The 24,209-nt window shown below is 36.6% G+C and overlaps 1 protein-coding gene across 3 annotated transcripts in view; it reads right to left on the minus strand.

Annotated features, from left to right (window-relative positions):
- Positions 1–24,209, minus strand: part of nectin1b (nectin cell adhesion molecule 1b) — a 181,066-nt gene that overhangs the window by 128,484 nt on the left and 28,373 nt on the right. The window contains exon 4 of one of the 3 annotated variants that reach the window (XM_073850380.1): positions 655–4,787. The exons of the other annotated variants lie outside the window; for them this stretch is intronic. Within the exon in view, the coding sequence (XP_073706481.1) occupies positions 4,282–4,787 (506 nt within the window). The 3' untranslated portion in view covers positions 655–4,281. Of the gene's footprint in view, positions 1–654; positions 4,788–24,209 lie in introns of those variants that run through there. 3 annotated transcript variants of the gene reach the window in all.

Here is a 24,209-nt window from a genome sequence, read left to right on the forward strand (position 1 = left end):
GGTGAAGACAAAAAGGGGTTTCATACATCAAAACAGTAAAAGTTGTAAGTAATAAAATAAATATTTGTTTGTTTGTTTGTTTTTATATTACAATGTGTTCCATTTAATTTAATTTTGTTTAACTGATTGTATTTGTTTTAAAGAATAATGACTATCATACATTTTTACCATGATTTACATAAAAAAATGTCATGTAGTGTAACATTGTTTGACCAAGAAAAATCTTGTCAAACATATTTAGAAGAAGAATCATTAGATGACACTACAAGACTGACCAAATTGATCATAACCACTTAACATATTACTTGCATTTAATATGCTTTAATATGCATTCATATGTATATAAAATCCTGGCAACCAAAATGAGATCTTGTCTTTGACCCATATAATAAAATTATTAAATTATATGATATAATTGTTGTATGAATGCCAGATAAACAAGTGAAAAAAAAAATAAAAATAAAAATAAATAAATAAAACAACATTTTCAGTATACTGTTACAATGGGTCATTGTTGTAACATTATTATATATACTTATTATATAAGATGTGTGTGTCTGTGTGGCATTAAAACACTTAGGTAATTGAAAAGGGTAAAAAATAAATAAATAAATACACCATCTGTATTGAGTGAACTAGGACAAAGAATTTTTGAACATTTAAATCATTTAATGTTTTAAAGCAAATACAGTTTACTTCACTGGGTCAACACATGTGAACAATATATATATTTTTCATATCATTACCGACCTCAGCAGACATACATTCACACGGCTGCATGAAGACAAGATCTTTCTTTATGTATTTTTTTGTTTGTTTGTTTGTTTGTTTTGTTGCATTTATGTACAAATTTATTATAATGCATCATCCCCACATCTCTATACAGAACCCATTAACATATCAAAACCTATCTACCCAAGTCCATGTCAAAGTAGATTTATGGCAATAAGCTATACATCTCCAGTCGTCTGAGCTGTCTAATGTTTTCTAGTTCAGTTTGTAGTCAACGTCCAGACTTGAAACTCCACCATTTCCGTTCCCCTAACATACAGTAAATCCAACTATAGTTTTCAAGATACATACATTATTTACAGTGGAATGTCAGGCTTCGAAGTGGGCAGTTAGAAAGACATGAGACTGGAATGAAAAAAAAAAAGGTTATATCTAAAAACAAGGAACGTATAAAAGAAGGAATAAAAAACAATGTTTTGTCTGTAGAACAATAATTGAAACAAAAGAAAATAAAAAAAGAGAAAATATTATGTTCTTAGTATGCCCATGCTCTTATGCAGGCTATTTAATGTTGCTAGAAGCCTTAACATCAACTGATCCACCAGACAAAAAAAAAAAAAAGCTGATATGGTTCATCAATTGAATTCTCTTATTTGACATTTAAAGCCATAATAGCCATTTTGGTAAATGGGTAACTTGTGCTTAGCTTGAGAAAACATACAACAAAAAAAGAACCCTTAATCAACAAAACCCCAGAAGCACAGGGGTCAATGAAAGGAATGAATAAGAAATGAAAGCGATACAGAAATAACTAGTAATAACTTCTGGAACAAAAACTTGTGCTTTAGCTAAAGTGATGTCAGTCTCTTTAATCACAGCCATGATTACAGTATGTAGCAGGCTTCCAGTTGTGAGCTGGTTAACAAAGTGCTGACAAACCAGCGTTGGGCTGCTTTTGTATTTTGTCATCATGTGAAGCAGAGAAAGAATATTTCTATTCATCAGGGTTTAAAAAACCTGGTAAAAATACAGCTTCTATAATACTTCTACAAGTCCAGGTGATGCTCTTTCCACCACAATGGCCGACTTGTGTAGATTCATAAGTTTATCATGCGGATGCTGTAAAAATGTACAGTGAGGGCAGACAAGACACAATAACTCTTTAAAACAAAAAAACAGAAAAAAAGAAACATATGTACAGGGTTCAGATCTTTAAAAAAACAAAACAAAACAAAACAACTTACATCTCACACGTCATAGGCACTGCAATTTGTATAACGTTGTACATTGACCTTACTAAGCTAAAATACAAAGTTTGCTAAGCAAAAAATGCAGTTATTCATCATGTGGTCTGTTTTAGGTCGCATCAAGATGTCCATGAGATCTACCATCAATGTTTTTATTCATATGAAACCTAGATGTAAGCGTATTACGAATTTCCTCAAGGGATAGACCACAAAGAATCTGCGGCTGCAGTATCTAGTTTGTTTATTATGTGGGTTATTTCAATGATGGCTTCATCTACCAATTTCAGAGTGGAACTCTCAGCTTTAATGCATGTTATCATTTTTAAGTCCCTCTCAGAGAAAATGCAAAAAAGCCACCAGATTCCATGAGGGCCTGCTCATGGGTGAGCAACCTACATTAAGTGGCGTTCATCTGGAGTTTCCCATGATTTCAGGTCCTCCTAGATTGTCTGATTACAGTGGTTCAGCATCTTAATCTCTCATCTTGTAAAGAGCCCTGTTTAAGGCAGGCAAGGGAATTAAATATTTCATAGACAACCCATGATAAATTCCACTAAAGCATTTTTTGAGTCTAGAAAGAGATATGGACGCAGTTAGGGGGGTTATTTGTCTCTGGAAATAAAATCATTTCATGGAAATCTGCCCACTTTTTTGCAAACACACACAAACCCTGATGTAAAAAGTGCCGTAACGGCTGCACCAAACAAAAAAGACACACATGCATTAAAAAAAGGCCTTAATGCTTGCGCATTTTGCAGCCAAACATGACAGGATTTTGATGAATATCCATTTTGTTTATTTAAATACATACTAATTTGTAGCCAACAGATCTGCTCCTTATAAAGGATCAGGAAGGATTTGGAAAGGATTCCTGGCTTTGTGGCAGATCCTGTGGTTTCAAAGATCCAAGCCTATCTGTGATCCCCAGTTGCTTCTATGTTTACATCTGATGTTGCTGGACTTTTCTGTAATTTTGTTCCCATGACCCATGCTTTTATCGCTACCTCAACTTGGAAAAACTACTTCCATCAAAAGGCTCTAAATGGTGGTTGACACATGCGCTACATGCCTGTGCCATAACATCCTGTGGAACTAAACATTACCATTGAACCTGTTCATATTTACAAGATCTTGAAAACATTTTGACCAGTCCACATCACCAACTCTAAATAACATACACCCTGTCTTTATAACAACACCACACACAGGATTATCCTTTTGCGTCTTAAGAGTTTCAGAGGAAATGGATTTTGCATGGCTATGAAAACACTATACGTGATGGCACATCCGCGGTGGATCTATGGATGGATACTGACTACGACTGGCATGAAGATTGAAGGGCGGGTGGGTGGCTACAGTATATCTGTCTAGGCCCCGTTCTGCATGCTTGACTGCAGTGTGCATATGACTAACGCTGCAGATGTGCTCCTTAGCTCTCAGTGTAGCTGGGTCTTAAAATAAATACTGTTTTTGGAGAGCAGTTAGAACCCACATGCCTTTTTGTTCCATTGGATTGTACGCTTCCAGTTGATGCCACATTTTCGAACCCCTGGATCTGCATTCTAGGTCCTTTAGGATGTTGGGAGTGGCGTTTGTACCAAGAACCGCAGGATTATGATGTTTCCATTAAACACAATAGTGTTAATGCAACCGTTGACCTCATAATGACACATGTATGGGGAGGAATAATTAGTCTACTATTTAGTTCCACATTTTCTGTTAACCAACACTCCATATAAAAGCAAGACTACATAAAAACGAACAAAACTATGTTTAACGTATAAGTAATGCTATATGCTAAATGAGATTAAAAAACCAAGACAAACAAACAATAAAAAAATAATCATACATCCAGTGTAAGACTTTCACAACATGATCAGCAATATACCCCTTTCCAAAACAGTTACAGTCTCTTTTTATACATTTAATACATTTATAATAACAACAAAATGAGACAAAAAGGATAATACACTGTAATATTTTCAAGTGACCTGCCTGTCCAGCCTTACTGGATGTTGATTGGCATCAGTCAGTGAGAAAACTTCTTTCTGTGGTAGCAGGTTCATCTAAAAGCGTGTGGATTTGTAATGAAGTTGATGTCTTGATGCTGCAAACTATTTTTCTACAGCTGTTTATTTCGATGGGCTCTGATGGGGGCGGAGGTTACTGGGTCAGGGGTGGGATGTGCAGATAGGGATAAACACATGGGGGAGGGTTCTAGTGATGGAGGTGGATGGGTGTGGTCGGATGCAAGAGAGGGCAAACGGTCGTTGATCTTGTTTCTTTGACGTTGCATGCCACTCTACACATACCACTCTTTCTTTGAAATAACAGAGCCGTCGGTTTGAGAGACCATGTCGTCAGCGATCTCGGGCTCGGGGTCGTACTGGAAGGCGAGAGTCCGTTCGTCGTAATCACGACTTTCGCCTTCGTCTACGGTGAAATAGGGTCTCTTCAGGTCCTCAGAGTTGCCGTCGAAATCCCGATCGCCACCCTCGAAACCGCCGGGCCCGCTAATTTGAGCCGGCTTCTTTTCATCGTCTGAGTCGTCGGGGTACTGCAGGTTCTTGGGCATCGGAGGGTGGGCTGGCATGCCGCCGGCCTTGCTGTATCCGTTCCCGAACACGTGTTTTTTGGTGCTGTAGTCGCCCTTAAAGGTGCGCTGACGCCGCCGCAGGAAGAAGACGAGCAGCGCGATGGCAGCCACCAGCAAGGCCACACCACCGACTGCGCCGCCGATGGCAGCACCGGAACTATGCTCCTCTGGTGGGATCTCACGGCCATCAAAAGGTGGGACGCTAGGGAATTCTGGGTAGGAAAACACAGATGGAAGGGGAGAGTGTGTCAGTGCTCTGGTGGGAAGGAGGTGCATTTGTGCAGGTGCTCATTTTTGATGAGGAAAGGAAGATAGGGGAGGAGAAACAAAAGGGAAGAAAGGAAGGAGCCCCCGCCCCATACCCATACCCACAACCACCCAACCACCCACTCACCCACCCACCCACTCACTCCCACAAAACCAATCCATTACGACAGCTTCACATAGAAAAGCAAGAGCTGAATGTTTAGTCACACCATGCGTTTTATGGAAGGAACACAGGAACAAGTTCTCAAACCATTTTGTATGCAAAGATAATAAACAAAAGTCTTGAAATTTAGGGCGCCTGTACACTAGAGCAGGGGCGTAATGCTTCTGTTTAGTGTGCATTGGGACCAGTTTCAAGTACTCATCTATCTTGTTTTATTTTCTGCATATTGGTTGCACCACGTTTCTTTGGTTTTCGGTACAAAAGTTAGACAAGGAACCGCGGAAGGTATCGGTTTAAGGTTTCAATCGGATTAACCAAATTTACATAATATTACAAACCATTCTCACTCCTAAGGCTCCAAAAACTGAATCAGGGTCAAGCTCCTTGTGCTTCCCTATTAAGATGCTAAAGGTATCCCCAGGTCATGGGTCTCCAACCCTGCTCTTAAAAAACTATCACCCTGCAAATTTCTTTCTGACTACTTTTCTCGCAATTGCAAGTTTACAAATCTTGAAATTCTGACCTTTTTTCTTAGAAATGTGAGATATTAACTCACAATTGCAAGAGAAAGAAAAAATAATTGTGATAAAAGGTCACAGTTACTTGTGGCTCCAACCCCAATCAAACACACCTGAACCAGTTAATCTAGGTGTTCAGTGCAACTTGATAATTCCAGGAAGGTGTGTTGGAGCAGGGTTAAAACTGAAGTCTGCAGGATGGTAGCTCCCCTGGAGCAGGGTTGGAGATCCCTGCATTGATTCCACTATATCAATGAACGTGGAACTCCATTGCTTTCAATTGCTTGCCAGATTAAGACAGATTTATCATGACATATAATTAAATGCCAAGAATATTGAGGATTGACATCAATGGTTTCTTAATGTACTTCCTAGTTCAAAACAGCAGGTATACCTTCAGTGTCCTAATAATCATGCTAAAGGCACTTAACTATGCTTTAGTGTTTGACGCCTTGGAAATGATAATGGGTGGAATATTAAAAGGTGATTCATGGACCCACCACTGAGGTTTCATTGGTGTTGCAGTAAATGTTAAAACTTTTAGTTGCTTTACTTTTGGAAACGTTTGTGTTTTGTCCTTGTGATGCACAACTCCTATTGAAATAGATTTGAAGCATTCTCTGACATAGCGTAAACTCTATTGCATAGGCGCCTTCGATTCTTTAAGTTATTCACTGCAGTACTTCAATCTGTCTGAAAGTAAAGCTTGCATTAAAAGTAACAATCAGCACCGATTCATTTATAACAACAGGCCAGACAGCTCTTTAAAACTGAGTGACCTCAAAAATTTTGATTCAACATAAGTACAGGTGGCTTGCATTTGAAGCTCTTGACCTTGTTGGCTTGTATGAAAAAGATTTTTCATAGCGCCCTCTTTTATTCTCTTAAACCATTCATGAAATACATTTATTTCTTTTTACTCAATGATTAAAGATCGGATAAGGAGCCCTACCACTGCAGGTGAAAGGCAAACTGAGGACTTCTGCTTTTAAAGGTTCATAGCATCTGTCTAACGAGTGATGTGGTTTTTACAGTCATGTTGGAACATGAACCCCCTTCAAGTCTACTGTACATGTTTATAGCTGACACCCTGCTTGTGGTTTTGTTTTCAAAGCACACAAAAGACATGCATCAAACAGAAAGCAAGTGGCACAGCATGTAATAAGCCCATGCAAAAAGTCAGTAAGCCATTTCTTAAACGCACCCACAGCATTGAGATTTGCAAACAGCAATTAGAGTTGGAGAAGTAATTCACATTCGCTCACACACACATACACAAAAGCAAGACACGCAACTTTTTTTAAAACTGGATCATTCACAATTGCTGGATTAAAAGCTTACATGCGGTTTATGAAGACTTTTCTTTACGCGGCACTCCTTGAAAACGTAACCAAACTGCTCCAAGCACTACAACAGGTCAGTGCAAAAATCTACCAACACTCAAAAACAATACATAGCTGATTCATAAACACTTAACTCTAAAATTAGGTGCAATGTGACAAACCAACAAGCTATATGAATGTCAGAATGTTTAATTGGCTCTGACTGTTACAATGTAAGAAACAAAGACATCCAACGTCTTGTATGAACAGCCTGCAAGTGCGTCTTTCACACGTTGTGTGTGTTAGCACAACAGTTGTGCATAGTTAGCAGCAGAATATGGCTTCTGACAACAATGAAACAGTAGACACTATACACACTGTGTCATATTTCCAGTCTGAAAGCTATGCCATTTACATGTGCTAATAGAATATGCCGGTTAAAAAGGTCAGCGGCTGCATTGTGAAGGTTTCTGACTGCCTTATGTGACAGTGACTTATCGAATATAGGCAGTAATAAGGCGGTCAGGGTGAGCTGCATTTGACATATTCCAGCTCTTTAATGAGCTTCCATTCTAGACCTGGCAGAGTACCGTCTGGTACCCACCACACACCCGGTGATGGTCAGATATTTCTCATTGACACGCTCAGACAGCTTGTGAAGGATTACGGTCATAAAAGGCAAAAACCTCTAGGGATTCAATCCATCTTGTCCTTTAATCTTAGAATATAAAGTTAAATGCTAATAGGGAGGAGAAAAAGGCATAGCAGACTTTCAGGAGATACACAAAGTGTACAAATGCAAACTTTTTTAGCTATACAAACCAAACAAATTAGTAAATTGTCTGATTTGTACCTGCATACCATGCATAGGGCTCCATAGTTACTTGCCATGTCTTTGCAATTATTTGTGGAATTTACTACCAATTTATAAGGGGAATATTGTTTCTACATCAAATTTTAAGTGTTTCTGCAAATGGTGCTTTAGCAAGTTTTAGCATGGTATATGCTTTTTTTTAATTGAAGTACTGCCATGATGATTTAAAGATAGCCCTGATAAGAAAGTCAGTTAAAGTCAGTAAACTCTTGAAATGTTTATAGCACTATCCACCTTTTTCCCCATTTGTATATTTTATGGGTCTGTACAATACAGCTTGTTTTGCTGCTTAATATTGCAAATTTGATGTGTCGTTATTTTAATGCATTAAGCACACTGGTTTGTAATGCAAACAGTTTTACTGTTTACTGCACGTTGTTATTCTTCTCTTTATTTCCCTATAGTAGATACTGAAGCGTAAGTCTAAACCAGGCTTATTTCCGCATTGAATAAAAAGGTGGAAAGCAATGCATTAGTTTAAAGGCATAGTCATTTTAATCTAACTCTATCACCCCTAGAGTGTGGAGGATTGTCACCACCGCAAAACATCTGGCCAAACACAAACCGATGATTTTGCAATTTGTGCTATTATGCTATTTTGACAGTAAATAGTACAAGAGAAGAAAATTAGGAGAAAAGGGTAAACACCCCTGCTGGAAAAAAAAAGGCTTTCGTGTCTAAGCTGATTTTGCAAGGCCCTTCACATATTATTAACTGTTGTATTTCATTTTTTACTTTTGTGTGTTGCTTAATTAACCACCTCACTATCTCAGCCAGAACACTCCTGTAAAAGACATTTTTAATCTCAAGGTTTTTTTCCTGTTTAAATAAAGGCCTAACAATATAATGGGCTTTTAAACTATTTCATTTTCTGTTTTAGCTTTATTAAACCATTATTCAAATTTTAAACCACCTCTCATTAATGTTAATGGCAAATGTTAAGGCTAACAGGCGGCTGTTTCTTATATTGGGGGGTCAAGGGAACAATTTGACTTCTGAAGTCTTTCTTTCAAGTTTAATTAATGTGACACTCCACGGCTAAAGCCGTTCAACCACGGGAACCCATTTATGTATACTCTACCTCCCGCTCTCTGTTTCTCCTTCCTCTTCTCTTTCTATTCTAGGTTTAGTTAGCGAGTGCCCACACTGTGGTTTGGCCGCCGGTGGAGCGACCACTCTCTCAGCTATCAGCTCTCCAGTATTAATCTGGCCTTTAATGGGATTAGACGAACTGGGGGCTTCATTATACTGAGAGAGAGAAATCCACAGGACTGGGAGAGTTGAAAGGACCAGTCTTCTTCCTCTAATTCGTTCCTCTTTCCTTCACTGCACCTTTCTGTCAGCATCTCCTCAGCTCTCGCTCCATCACTCTAATTGGTAAACTCGTTTGGTGCCCCTCATTCTTTTCCTGCTGAAGGCGTGTGTTTATACTGCTACTATATTTATGACACGCAGCAACTAGCCGCAACCAGACAGAAGCATTAAAACTACAAAATGACCCCCATGAAAAATTATAGCAGATTATTTCAATCTGGAGGCCCCTTATGAAGCCTATAAACATTTGCCACCCAAGTGGGCTTTTTGTGAAAACATAAAAATTCATATGGAGAACGTGGCTGACAAAAGCCTCATCGATGCAACATCTCATTAAAATTAAAACTCACGCATGTTAGACTGGTACGCACATTATGTTAGACTAGTTTTATCATTCAGACCAGTGTTATTTTAGTATCACTGATATATAATTGAGAATTTTTGTTTAGATTTTTACATTTTCATTCATTCCTTCATTTATTGGGTGAACTATCCCTTTAAGGTGTTCCTTTAGTCTCGGTTGTACCCTATAGATCCTTTAAAAGATCTTTAAAATGACTCTATCAGGCTCACAAGAGCTCTCAGATAATCAAAGGTATGGAGACGATAGATGAAGCCCTTGAAGACTTGATTTGCAAAGCGAATCAATGGCAGTATTACAGCCAGTTCTGAGGCATGATGGGAAAGAAAAGATGTTCCCACACCCCACTTCACGACTCTGATTCTCCATATCTGTCCTTGTCTTCCTCAAAAACACACTTACTGCCCATTCTTGACAAATCCTTTTTTTTAAATTGAGCACTAATCTACACTGAGCTACCAAAAACTAGCTTAAAAATGAAAACAAAAACAGCTACGCTACTTTGGTATCGTTCATTACCTCAGGAATTACATCCTCCACGTACATTGTGTGTGGGCCTGTTGTTAATCACACAGGAGTAATTATATTACCGCAGGGATAATAATTCAGCAGTCTATGGCTGCTTTGCTTCACCGGATGGCAAGGAAGCAGAGCGAGGTGGCAGACACATAGCTAGGTTTGCGAGAGGGGCGGTGGGGGATCTCAGACTTCAATGCCATGTCGCCAACGGCTACACCTGCCAGAAGATAGATAAAACCTCACTTGCAGTGTGTCTCTAACTGCCCTGATACCATTAAAGCTGACAAAAGAAACCGCCTATTAACAAGCCTCTGGGAATATGCAGATACTGCCGTAACCTTGAGTCGCGATGGACAAACAGACCCCTGTTGAGATTAACTAGTCAGGGAACCATGATAAACCACAATTCAGTCAAAGCGAATGGATTTATAACGTGTGACATGCGCTATTGCAGTCTTCCAAACGCCTTTCTGTTTGGCTAATCATGAACCGGCTTTGAAATTCTGTGACTAACATTTACGTTTATTTACATTAATTTTCATCCATACCAGCATGTCTATGTGAATGTGTAAAACCTGTTATGACAATTACCAGCAGAGAAATGCAATCCAACATATGTTCTCTGAGAAACATGGAGGTAACATGTAAATGAAAGTAGATAAATAAACACTAAACTTCCATGCTAATAAAGAACAGACGCATGCATTCACAAAACACCATCTATAAATACACTGAATATAAAACAATTCATATAAAATAATGGCGGCTGCCATCACTGTCATAAATCTAAATGAGCTGATGAGCCGCTCTGCTCATCTCATGTGTGACTGACGACACTTCTGAATTTAGCTTTCACCAGATAGTGTGGAAGATGTGTGTGAAGAAAACACCATTGTGCGAATGTGTGGGTGTTTATGTTGTAGTATGTGTGTGAGAGAAAGACTCCGGGGGAGTTCAGCGGTATGAAATATTGTTGCTGTTTACTAACTACGGCATGTTTTCTCAGTCAAACGTATATCCAAATTATTATTAATTAATCTACCACCCTGAACACCTTTAGAAACCACATAGAAATGCCCTCACAATGAATTCCACAGACAACACCGGTTACAGTTTGTAGAGAAAATGTACAAGTCTAGTTATTACTAGTCATAAACAAAACTTTCCCTAAACTCGGTATCCTCACCTCTTCACTGTCCCGCAATCCTAACACCATTTTAATGCATTATGCTGCCTGAGAGAAAATTGAATTATGTGATTTTGGCTTATGTGATGGAATTTTTTTTTCTTTAACAAGAATTATTCTGTTGCTGAATAATGTCATCCAAGACATTCATGTCTTTCTTTCTACAGTCGCAACATTTCAGGATTTGTCCATATAATGGATATGAATGGTGCCCCCAAGTTTGAACTTCCAAAATGCAGTTTCAATGCGGCTTCAAAGGGCTCTAAATGATCTCAGCCAAGAAAGAAGGGTCTTATCTAGCGAAACGATCGGTTATCTTCAAAACAAATTGATAATTGATATACTTTATAACCTCAAATGCTCGTCTTGTCTCGTCTCTGCGATGCACATACATAGTCTGTGTAATCCGGGTCAATACAGTTAGGGTGTATTGAAAAACTCCCATCTCGTTTTCATCTTCAACTATAAAATCGTCCTACAACGCTGTTTTAACTTTTTTTAATAAAGGGAGTTTGATCTTCTTTGTATGTTTACTTTGTAAACACTGGGTCTGTTCTTCTGCTGCAATGTAGGACGATTTTGGAGTTGGGGAAGAAAACGAGATGGGAGTTTTTCGACATACCCTAACTGTATTGACCCGGATCACACAGACTACGCATGTGCTTCGCAGAGACGAAACAAGACGAGCATTTGAGCTTAAAAAGTATATAAATTGTCAATTTGTTTCAGTAGATAAGATTCTTCCTTGGCTGGGATTGTTTAGAGCCGTTTGTAGCTGCATTTAAACTGCATTTTGGAAGTTCAAACTTGGGGGCACCATCCATATCCACTATATGGAGAGAAATCCTGAAATGTTTTCCTCAAAAAAACAAAAAACAAAACAAAACATAATTTCTTTATGACTGAAGAAAAAAAAGACATGAACATCTTGGATGACAAGGGTGTGAGTACATTATTTTTTGTTCTGAAAGTGAACTAATCCTGTAATAAACTGCAATACATATATATGTTTATTTTGTAATATATTTAATGCATTTAAAATTGAAAATATAAAGCCAAGTCAAACAAACCAACAAACAACATTTTAAAATGATCTAGCTCTAGTCTAGGGGATTTTTGGTTACAGGTCTGCAGTTGCTTGATGTGTGTGAGCGTGTCTATACAAGCGGCATCACAGAGCAGGAGGCTATTCACATTCCTAACCTCCATCACCATCATGCTCTGATATTTCTACACAACAGAATAAATGTCCAGCAGAGGCAGGGAGACTAGATGAAAGCGCATTTAAAGATAGGAAAATTGAGCAGCAAGGGATGTGAGTAGAATATAGAGAATGAGCCAAAAAAAAGGAAGAATAGGAAAAAGAGAATGACATAAAAAGGGACTTAGGGAGGGCCAGTAATGGAGGAGGATGTGTTTACTCAGTAATTCAAGTGAGAGACAGTGAGGGAGCGAGTGAGAGAGAGAAAGACAGAAATTGCTTGTTACTCTCCTGACTGGATTTGCCCACGGTTGTGAAGTCATGGAAATGTAATGCTGCCACAAAGGATAAATCCTCATCAGCGGGCTAAACTCAACAAGCAAACTTTCTCTCCAGAACACCACACAAAAGACTCCTTCTCTCTCACTTTTCTTCCATCCTCTTACTAGCGTGCTATCATTCCTTCTCTTTCTTCCCTACAAGGCTTTGCACTTTAGCCAAATATGGCCTAAAGGAATATTCCGGGTTCAATACAAGTTAGGCTTTACTGGCTATTTTTTTTTTGATATGCTGCCAATTACCACAGAAAATAATTTTGACTTGTCCTTTAGTTTGTCACACTGACAGCTATACTGTATGGTTTTGTGTGTATGTGTGTGTTTTTAAAGAAACAGTTTGCTCAAAAGCTTAAATTCTGCCATTATTTAGTCACCCTCATGTAGTTCCAAAACTTAGAAATGTATTTTTTCCTTTACCTTTTATATTCTACAAAACGTCATACCAGTGTTGTTTTAATCATGTTTACTTTTTAGTAAATACTTTTAATGTTTAACATTTTGATACAGATACTGTCATAGTTTTTATAATTTTTTTTTGTTTGCTTTCATTTATTGAATTAGTTCAGTTTTTTTATTTTTATGTTTTAATACATCAAGGTAAGCTAAATAAAAACAATAAATGTTGGCTTTTTTCAGTTAATGTTTATTTTTTTCTAGTTAAAGGAGTAGTTCACTTTCAGAACAAGAATTTAAAGATAATGTACTCAACCCCTTGTCATCCAAGATGTTCATGTCTTTCTTTCTTTCTTAAGTCGAGAAGAAATAGTGTTTTTGAGGAAAACAATTCAGGATTTCTCTCCATATAATGGACTTCTATGGTGCCTGTGAGTTTGAACTTCCAAAATGCAGTTTAAATGCAGCTTCAAAGGGCTCTAAATGATCCCAGCCGAGGAAGAAGGGTCTAATCTAGCAAAACGATCGGCTATTTTCTAAAAACATTTACAGCTTATATACTTTTTAATCTCAAACGCTCGTCTTGCCGAGCTAGACAAGACAAGCATTTGAGGTTAAAAAGTATATAAATTGTATTTTTTTTTTTTTAGACAATAACCCATCATTTTGCTAGAAAAGACACTTTTTTCCTTGGCTGTGATTGTTTAGAGCCCTTTGAAGCTGCATTTTGGAAGTTCAAACTTGGGGGCACCATAGAAGTCCATTATATGGAGAGAAATCCTGAAATGTTTTACTCAAAAAACATAATTTTCTTACGACTGAAGAAAGAAAGACATAAACATCTTGAATGACAAGGGGATGAGAATGATATATGTATATTTTGTTCTGAAAGTGAACTACTTTATTTATTTATTTATTCAGTTTTAGGTAAGTAAGTTTGTTTTGAAATGACATGAGGCTGAGCGAATGAAGACAGTTTTTTTTTTTTTTTTTTTTTGGAACTATCCCTTTGACTGTCAGTTTAAACGTGGGTCTGTGCTGAGTGATAACATGACGGAAAACTGTTGACATGGAGGGATGATGACACATTCAAGGCTCTGACCTGAACTCGTGCTGGCATCCGCAGCTCACGAGAGATTTTCTTCAGAGAGCGGAGTTGGATTTTTAGACATCTTACAGAAGCGCTGGTCTAATCTCATTTTGTAGCGGCATCCTCGTATCAAGCAATTTCTCATCCTGATAGATAATCGGAATGACTGAGCGTCATAACGGCACACGTGTGGCTCTTTCAGAACACGATAAAGGCGCGGCTTGCCATTTCTAAGCTGATATGAGTGAGATCTTGACCAAATCAAGACAGAATTAATAATCATTTTAACAAATGAGCTATGCTGTTTGTCAAATGCAAACACGCCGTCTTCATCTGTCTGTCAGAAGCAGCTGGTGTCAGGAGACAGAAGGGAAGGAAGATTTTATGAGGAGAGAAGTGAGGCAAGCATCTGTATTACTACTGCATATATTTAGGTTTATAGTGTTAAACTTGAATACATACTGTGTGTTTAGCATATTGTGTTGCATACATATATTAAATCATTATTGAAAATGTAGTAACATTATAGTAATACCATACTTTTCTTAAACTTTCAATATGTCATCATATTATTATTTTTTATGTTTTTCATGTTTTTTTTTCTTCTTCTTTCTTTTTTTTTAAATAAATTTCAAATATCATGAAATTTTAATTAATCCTTTTATTGACTGATTGCTTGATTGCTGTTTTTGGAGAGTCGCACCTCATGACAAACCTTGGCTCATCAGAAGTTCATCTTCATCTGGCCAGAATTTATTTTTCAAATATTAATAAACAGTAACAAATTTGTGACAAATCACACTATTTATTTTATTATTTTTTTATTTCATTTGTTTTTATAAAGCATAAACACTGCAAAAATGCTTTTCTTACTTAGATTTTTCGTTTAGCTTCAAGCCAATATATCAAAAAAAAAAAAAAAAAAAAAAAATCTTCTAATTTGTAAATATGCCAATGGGGTAAAAAAAAAAAAAAATTATATATATATATATATATATATATATATATATATATATATATATATATATATATATATAATCCTTATTGATTTAAAAATTGTTAGATATTTTGGCTTAAAACGAGACAAACTAAGAAAATAATTTTCACAGTATTAAAATTACAGTTATTTATTTATTTATATTTTTTGATGCTCATTAAAGAGGAGATGTATTCGTCACTGCATGTTTGAATAGCATTTGAATGTATTTTTAATTAAATGAATAGGCAGGTCATGTCATTGCCCCTGATGCCAATGAGTCAATGTTTGGATAGCATAACCTCCTTGGTTTCTACAAATAGACCTTTATCACCATGAACATCACATTGAATTTTAGAGGGATGAAAACAATGCTGTGAGCGATAGACTACCAGTCTTTACAATGGCATGCACTGTAAAAAAGGATTTAAATGTAATTTTAATTGTGATTTTAAAAACTCACAACTTTCCAAAACTGATATATGGATTTTTTTTTGGAAAGGTGTTTCGTTAGCTGAACAATCGGTAGGTTGTTAAACAAGAGTTCAGTCCATTGAACACACTTGTACTTCTATATCTCAAAACCTTGTTTTCATTGCTGTCAAAAATCAAATAAAGCTCTACCCTGAGTGAGGTCTATGCTTTTGTTGCTAAATTATACAAATACGCAAAAAAATAGTGCAAGTAAATTTCACAAACATGTTCTAAGAAATGACAAGAAATGCATTGATTTAAACTTGAAATTCTGAAGCAGAAAAACTGATAAAAATGGTATATTCTTGTAGCAAGTTTTTGTAACTACGCAGTATGCTAGCCTTCCATTCTGTTGTTTTGGGGTCTATTTTTTCCCTGATAATTTTGGTTCACTCTGTCTAATGAGTGACTCACCGCTGAGGCTCTGACCCTGGGTTACTGTCTGACCCACTTACTCACCCTCCCAGGACTGATGCTCACAACGGTAACAGACAGCGTGATGACAGGAGGAGGGGCAGGGAAGACGACGGGGGGAAGTGCACGGGGGGCTGATCACTGCCAGAGAAAACTCTGCACTGGCTGTGTGTCCTGCAGTGTGACTACTCCATCACAGACAGCAAATCTCCTCCCACGGAGAGCAGAAAATGTCCTCCGTGGTAGGAGGGGACGGGGCATCATAAATCGCAGATATGCTTCGTGGCTGTCTTCAACCCATCGGCAACATGCGCATCTGCCTGTGATGTAGCAGTGATGGAATGAGGAAGAGGAGGACGACGCAGACAGATATTGAAATGGGTGAAATCCTGAAATTTGGTTTCCCTTACGAAAAAAAAAAAAAAAAAAAACGTTTATTCAAGTGTGCTGTTAGTATTAGGGATGCATCGAATATTCGGCCACCGGAAATGGCCCAAAAGTGCATTTTTGGTTTTCGGCCGAAAGATTTTTATCTCCGAAACAACACAGCCGAAACAGTATCTTGACGCAAACGGAAACAGCGGCCTGCACGTGCACGTCTGCAGTGTGGATGTATTTCAGTATATCTGACCCATTTGCAAAACTTGTAATGCCGAAATTTCAAGAGGGGGTGTGTCTGCAGTCGTGCGCACAGTGATGAGAGCAGAGAACGAGACAGATGTAGCTTTCAGTGAGTGAAAAACAATGGCTTTACGTTGGTGTTACGTCGCAATATTTTAAAGATATGTCTTTTCTATATACTGTATTTTTATAAATATTTATATTTTAAACCATGGAGGTGAGCCAATGGATATCACACAAGCAACGTGAAAACTGCGCAATATGTTAAAGTGAAAGTAAAAACTGACAGTGCTTTCAGCATCTGACGTGCATTCTCTCAGAGACAAAGAGAAACGATTATACGTCATATGCTGATATTAATTTAGTCCCCTAATATTTTTCTTGTGCCCTGGGGCCAGTTGCATAAACTTAGTCTCTATGTTAAGACAGTGTCTTAAGAACTCGTTTGACCAGCTAGCAGATAACTAAGGGGTAATCAGCCTTATATTTTGGATCCAACTTAGACTAATCTAAGTTTTTATGTAACCAAATTTTAAAAAATTTGACCAGTCTTAAAGAAAAAAAATGAATGACTAACTTTTAAGTCTGTCTAAACCTTTTATGCAACTGGCCCCTGAACATGATGGGAAAAAATAAAAAGAAACGTATTTTATGTAAGGGTTGTTTTTGAAAGTCGGTTCTTGAATTAAAGCTCTTAATTTTCATTGATGACTGCAGTGTTATTAGGGGTTAAGAAAGTCTTAATTATGATTTCAGGTGGTCTTAAATGTGGGGACTGAAAGACAAGAATTGCGATGAAACTTCAAAAGGCTATCCATTGAACAAATTTGAGCGCTGCACGTTTGAAAGTCATTTGCTGCTACTGCTTTGTGTACCATTCTGATAGCGCCTCCTGCTGGAAGAGAAACGCGTAGAGTTGTAAATGTGAACTGATGGATCCACAAGATAATGTGTTATAAAAATTAAACAATTTAAACAAAGGCAGTGAACTATATGCATATCAGTGGCGATTTCTTTAAGACTGCAAGGGAAGCTCAGCTTCCCCTATAATGTCACAAAATTAATGGTCAAATTACGTACTATTGTATTAACATTTTATTGACTAAAAATGCGTTAGAAAACGTTCATCTCAAAGACGAATTCGTTCAGAATCAGTTAGATATAGCAGGTCGGCTGACTTGATTTTCTTCTCATACATTCCCGTAGCGTCACAGTGCATTTCCCCATTGAAGCCCAGCGTCCATTGACTTCAATGGGGCTGCTTTGAACGGTTTTTTTCAGTGCTTTGAAACTAGACGGTCATTGGATAAACGCTGCGATTATGTCCCGCCCACGGACGCTCAGCGTCTCTGGGGGTGAATGAGGAGTGGGCTGGCCTGGACGCTGAGCTTCTGCGTGATGATTGGAGGGTCTGTCGAAAGATTGCATGTCCTTTTGACTGACAGCGATTTTGTCCTATAAGGAATCGCTGAAGCTATTCGTTCGCGCTCTCTGCGGCCGCTCAGTCCCATCGTGGATTTCTCAAGTTCAGTCGAAATAAAAACTGCTGCAACCTATTTCTTTATATTTGCTTGGCGAAATTGCTTGATTTTCATCATACATTTCACACAATTATACACCACATTCCTTGTTTCACTTTTACAGAGTTTAATATTTTTTTTTAGATCATTCATTCATATGAAACTGCACACGAAAAGTCACTGGAAAAGACGCCTAGTTGGTACGACAGGGTCACAGACCATTTTCTTGAAAAGGAACATAGGGCAGAATTTACTTTTAAATAAATAGACAATTTTATGATGTAGACCGAAAATGAGCTTCCCCTATTTGACAGACCAGTAGCCGCCACTGATGCATATGTTATTTAAGTAATATAATACTTGATTGATAATAATTGTTTAAATATAATTGATTTATTCTTTGAAACTTTAATATTAATTTATGCAATTGCAATGCCTTGATTTTGGTAAGATTAGTACACAGTCATAGCCATAAATGTAATGGTACTAATAATTGGCGTAATTCTTTCGGTGTTTCGGTTTTCGGTTTTCGGCCAAGAATTTTCATTTCGGTGCATCCCTAATTAGTATATTTCTTCTAAACTAAAAATAGGAAAGTATACTTTCAGAAATATACTTAAAATGACATTTAAGTACAGCTGACCTTAACATAGAAAAAGTCTAACTATATTTGAGCTATACTTGTGCCCTGAGAATCTGTGTTTTCATTGTTATACACTAGGGGCACTATTGCACATCTTCTGTGCAGAATTTCCAAAACACAAGTGAAGAAGAAACCGAAACAATAGATGCTTTCACATGTAATCTAACACAACCGTCAGACATAACAGCATCAAAACCATAAATATGTAAAACTGTGTAACGTTATGGAATAAAATGTCGTCCCATGAAGAGGTAATAATGACTGTCAAGCTTTGGGATGTTGATCAACTCCATCTATGTTTTGATTATCATAGTCTTTTTTTTTAGCTTTTTGTTCAAAATGTTGTTTATTTATTTATTTATTTTATTTTTATTCATATAACAAAATATATACAAATTAATACCTAAATAAAGCCATAGTAGTACACTTAAAGTATGATGTAAAGATCACTTAAAGAAAAGTATAAATCTACTAAACTAGTAGTTTACGGAGACTATACTTCAAAGTGTACTAAAAATGCATAAAAAAAATATTTAATTAGTAAACTATCAGTATACCTATAAGTTCACTTTTAGTATACTTGCAGTACAAACTGAAAACATAGATATAAACTAGTAGCGTACTCAAAGTTTACTACTGTTATACTTCAAGTAGCCTATGCCTAAAAATATACTTTTATATACTAGAAAGTGGGCCAATTTAGTCCCAAGGAGTATTGAAATAGTACACTTAAAAGTATACTACTAGTACACTGATATTTGTATACTTACTACATAAAGAATACTTAAAATATACTTGAACTTTACCTAAGTATACTAGAAGTATACTTCTTTTTGGTAAGGGTTGAATTATATTTTTACTCAGAAATTTAGTTTAGAAAAGACTCATGTTGCACTACGTAGATTTTGTCCAATCAAATGTTGTGTAGAATGTCCCGCCCCCTCATTTCATCTGTAGTCAACTAGCAAACCATTGTTAATTGGTGTGGTGTAACTAAAGCCTGTTTGCTATATATGAAAAACAGGAAATATGTCAACAAATCACAAAAAACTGCACTCATCAAGCAACTTCAAAGGGACTGGCTGTGGTTGTTTCTCGCTCCTACAAAAGAAGTCTTTCTCGCACTCCCAGCTGAGAAAGAGACCGAAACGGGAAAAAAATACAGAGAGGACGATGTGCACATGCTAATATCTCATTTAGATAATGAGGCAGAAGCTTAGTGGGAGCTGAAAAGTGGAAGTCACTTCCTGTAGAGAGGAGAGCAGGCCTGACTTCACACTCCATCAGTCCAGCACACTCAAAACTCGCCCAGGTGCTTGCCTGCCGAGACTCGTGGGACGCGGCGGCGCTTGCCCGCGGCTGGGCGGCACGGACCCCCCGACACGCAGCTTTGAGCTCGCTCTTCAATCGCCTTGACAGCCACGTTGTCCTTGTGGTGAGAGTTTAATGATACACAAAATCCACATGTACTTCCTGCAGAGGGATGAATTATGCAGTAGGCAGCGTGTGGGAGCTCACAGTGTCATATGAGTCCGATTGAGACCGATTCCGCAATGACAAGCAAGACAAACAAATTTCACATCGCTGGAGGGATGTCACACCAAGCAAGACATTAAAATGCCTCATCAGGGTGGTACTCAGAAAGAAGTAGAGGCAGTGAGAGGATGAAAGAGAGGGATGGAGACAAGGAAACAAGCAATAAGTGAAAGCGATAAGGAATGAGGTTAATTTCAGGTTAGATTAGAAATGGAGCAAATGCATTTTAGTCACTGTGAAACGAAAACTAGTCCTATTTGCTCTCTTAATACACATTCCTGGTCTTATTTACCAAGGGGTCCACTTAAACTAAAATAGGAAGGTATACTTTTAGTCTACTTTTTATATACTTCTCAGAAATATACTTAAATGTAATTTTAAGTATATTTCTGAGAAGTATCTAAAGCACATTTTTAAGTAAATATATTTTCCAAAACACAAGTGAAGAAGAAACCAAAACAGACGCTTCCACATGTAATCTAACATAATCGTCAGACATAAAACAGCATCAAAATAGATATGTAAAACTGTGTAACGTTATGGAATAAAATGTCGACCCATGAAGAGGTAATAATGACTGTCAAGCTTTGGGGTGTGAATAAATGGAGCTAGAATAAAATGTTAATTAGTAGACTATCAGTATACCTATAAGTTCACTTTCAGTATATTTGCAATATAAACTGAAAACATAAATGTAAACTAGTTGTGTACTCAAATTTTACCACTGTTATACTTTTATATACTAGAAAGTGGGGCAATTTAGTCCCAAGGAGTATTGAAATTGTACACTTACAAGTATACTACTAGTACACTGATATTTGTATACTTACTACATAAAGTATACTTAACAATATACTTGAACTTTACTTAAGTATACTTAATCAAATAAACTTGAAGTATACTTCTTTTTATTAAGGGGTACTAAAACATTTAACAAGAATATTGGGAAGATCAAGAGAAATAAAGCTGAAATGATGAGAAACACAGTCAATATTGAGCAAGTCATAATTAAATAACTATGAGAAATAAAGTCACTTTTATAAAGTTGTAAATGATCATAAAAATACAATAACTTTTACATTTTATTTTTATTCTGAGGTTGAAATAAGATTAAGAACATAAATAGGATCAAGTTGTGACAGCCGACGTGTGTGAAGTCCTCCCACTGTCCTCCTCAAGGCCCATAAGAACAGCAGGAATCATAATTCCTCATATGTGTGACCAGCTCTACGCTCACTGGGATTTGTATAATTGGAGTTTTGTATGGCGAATCAGCCCTTTGCTCCGAGTCGTAGCGTGAACGAATTTCAAATGAAGCCTGTGTGATGTGAGCGGAGGCTATCAATATATTAAAAGCCCTGACGTTTTCATGCAAATGAAATGCCTCTCAAATGACTTCTTATCAATTCATATCCCAAGCTATCTCTTGCCGTTTCTTTGTGTCGTGTTTCGCTCTTTTTTTTTTTCCGTTTTGCTGTCTGTTGCTCTCTTCATCCTTCACATTTTGCTCTCTTGTCAAGCCTGGGAGGACAGAATATGTGACAAGAGCGAAAGAAGAGGAGGGAGACTTGGCCTTGACTTAGCCACTTATATAAAAGCCAGTAAACACCCTCCGTCACCCTGTCCCTACATTCACCCTCATGCCTCAAGGGCTCGTTTACGTTTCCATTTTATTCAATGGTCTCAAACGAATCCCAATATTGGGTCCACTCAAGCGTTTCTTCCAGCGACAAGTATTCCTTTATTTATTTATAGCTTTGTTGGTGTGGCTATGTTTTATTCATCTCATTTTCACCTTGTGGTGGGCAGTTTTCTAACTTCACTCTGCCTTTTTTCTCTCCGTCTGGTTCTTCCTCTCATTTTGAACTTCATTTTCTGGCCGTGGTGTGAGGGATTGCTTGCTCAGGCGAGCGTGAACAGTTGTCAGCGGCGTGTAGCGGCACTAAGCTAAGCGGTCTTGGCTTTTTAAACGGAGGGGAGCTAAGTCACCTATGCCACATTAACCTATGTTGTGCAGCACTTCTACAAACAGGTGACATCATAGGCCTTCCTGACCCGGATGACAGATCAGAGTGTCAGTAACCTGTTTTAAAGGGAAACACACTCAAAAATTAAAAGAAGAAATTCTGACAAATAATAATAGTAATAGTAATAGTAATAATTTCTATAAAATCTAAAATCTTTTTTTAATAGGGCCCTATAATAGTAAAAAAAAAAACATAATAATAATAATATATAATATATATATATATATATATATATATATATATATATATATAATTGCATTTTGTCAGTTCAATTGATTAGACATGATTTTTTGTTTTGTTTTTAATAATGCAAAAAATTAGGGAAACAGACCCAAAAATTCTGACAGATAAATATTGCTATTACACAGTAAAACATACTTCTCAAAGTAGTAGAAGTAATATTAATAATAATAATAATAATAATAATTATTATTATTATTATTATTTTATACATTTGTATAAAATCTTAAATCTTGAAATAAAAAAAAAAAAAACTGCAAAAATTCTGTCCAAATTATTTGATAGGGCCCTATAATAGTAATAATAATAATAATTATTATACATATACATTATATACAATTCCATTTTGTCAGTTTAATTTATTAGACATGATTTTTGATTATTCAAAACATTATTTAACAACTAAAATTGAATCCAGAAAAAAAGGAAAACAAAGAAAATGGGAAAATTTTTAACAGATTTAATAAGACCCTAAACTGTATTTTTTGTTAAAGTTTTAATAAATTATGGTTCATTTCTATGCATTTCATGAGTTCTATTAATTTGACTACACATTTAATTTAACCATTAAAAAGGAATGGCTTTTTCACATCTGAAAGAAGACGGGGTCAAACAGTCATTTTAACTGTTTGAGTAGTTCTGAGAGTGATACAAGCCAAAGAGGCAGAGGAGAAGACAGAAAGAGAAAGCAGATGGGAAGAACCACACACTTGCCCTCTTCTCTTTCTCAGGCGCGATAATGAGATAATTACGGGACCATCTTACACCACTCATTCGTACACACTGTTCACATACAGATGAGTTTAGTGGTCTTCAACACTTCCCACACAAACACTGAACACACAGTTTGAAACGACTGAAGCAGTCAGCACATAAATCTCCTCATTCATTTCTTTAATTACAGATCCCCACGGTTCTTCTGATTAAGAAAATCGCTTGAAGGCTAACCGCTTCCTCAAAAATCTCAGACCTAATTTCATTAGACAACGCTGAAGGAAATTCATGTCATAGAAAAAAAAAAGTACAAATAGATGATGCAACTGAGCCTGACTTTGAAAAAAAAAAAAAACATGACCCCATAGCAATTAACAGATTGAATTAAGTTTCCATTTCTCAGAGTAAAAGATAACAGAGACAATTATAGAAGGTAGCAAATATCACACATGTATATGTAATGTATTCATTGTAATACCTGTTGGCCAATATAGAAGTTTGGTAGTTTTCTTTCTCGTTTTTTTCTTTTGTTGTTTTGCTTTTTTTATATATATAATGTATAAATTACAATATCTGTTGGCCAAAACACACATTGTATATATTTTCTTATATTCCATTATTTACATTCCCATTTTATTACTTGTTTTGTGATTCATAATTGTTTTATTTACTTTTGTATTATTAGTTTGCTGATATTCAGGTGAGTTCTTAAGTTTTGTTTTTTGTTTTGTTTTTTCAGGGAAAGTTTGTATGCACTGCAAAAAATGTTTTTCTTATTTAGATTTTTTGTATTGTTTCCAGACAAAATGTCTAAAAATTCTTAAATCAAGAAGAATTTTCTAGATGAGTAAAAATTAGTCTTGTTTTCAGAAAAAAAAAAAAAAAACAAGTCAAAATTAATTGCATTTTTGATTAAAACAAGC

This window comes from Garra rufa, chromosome 11 (assembly GCF_049309525.1).
Source record: "Garra rufa chromosome 11, GarRuf1.0, whole genome shotgun sequence".
Lineage (NCBI taxonomy): Eukaryota > Metazoa > Chordata > Actinopteri > Cypriniformes > Cyprinidae > Garra > Garra rufa.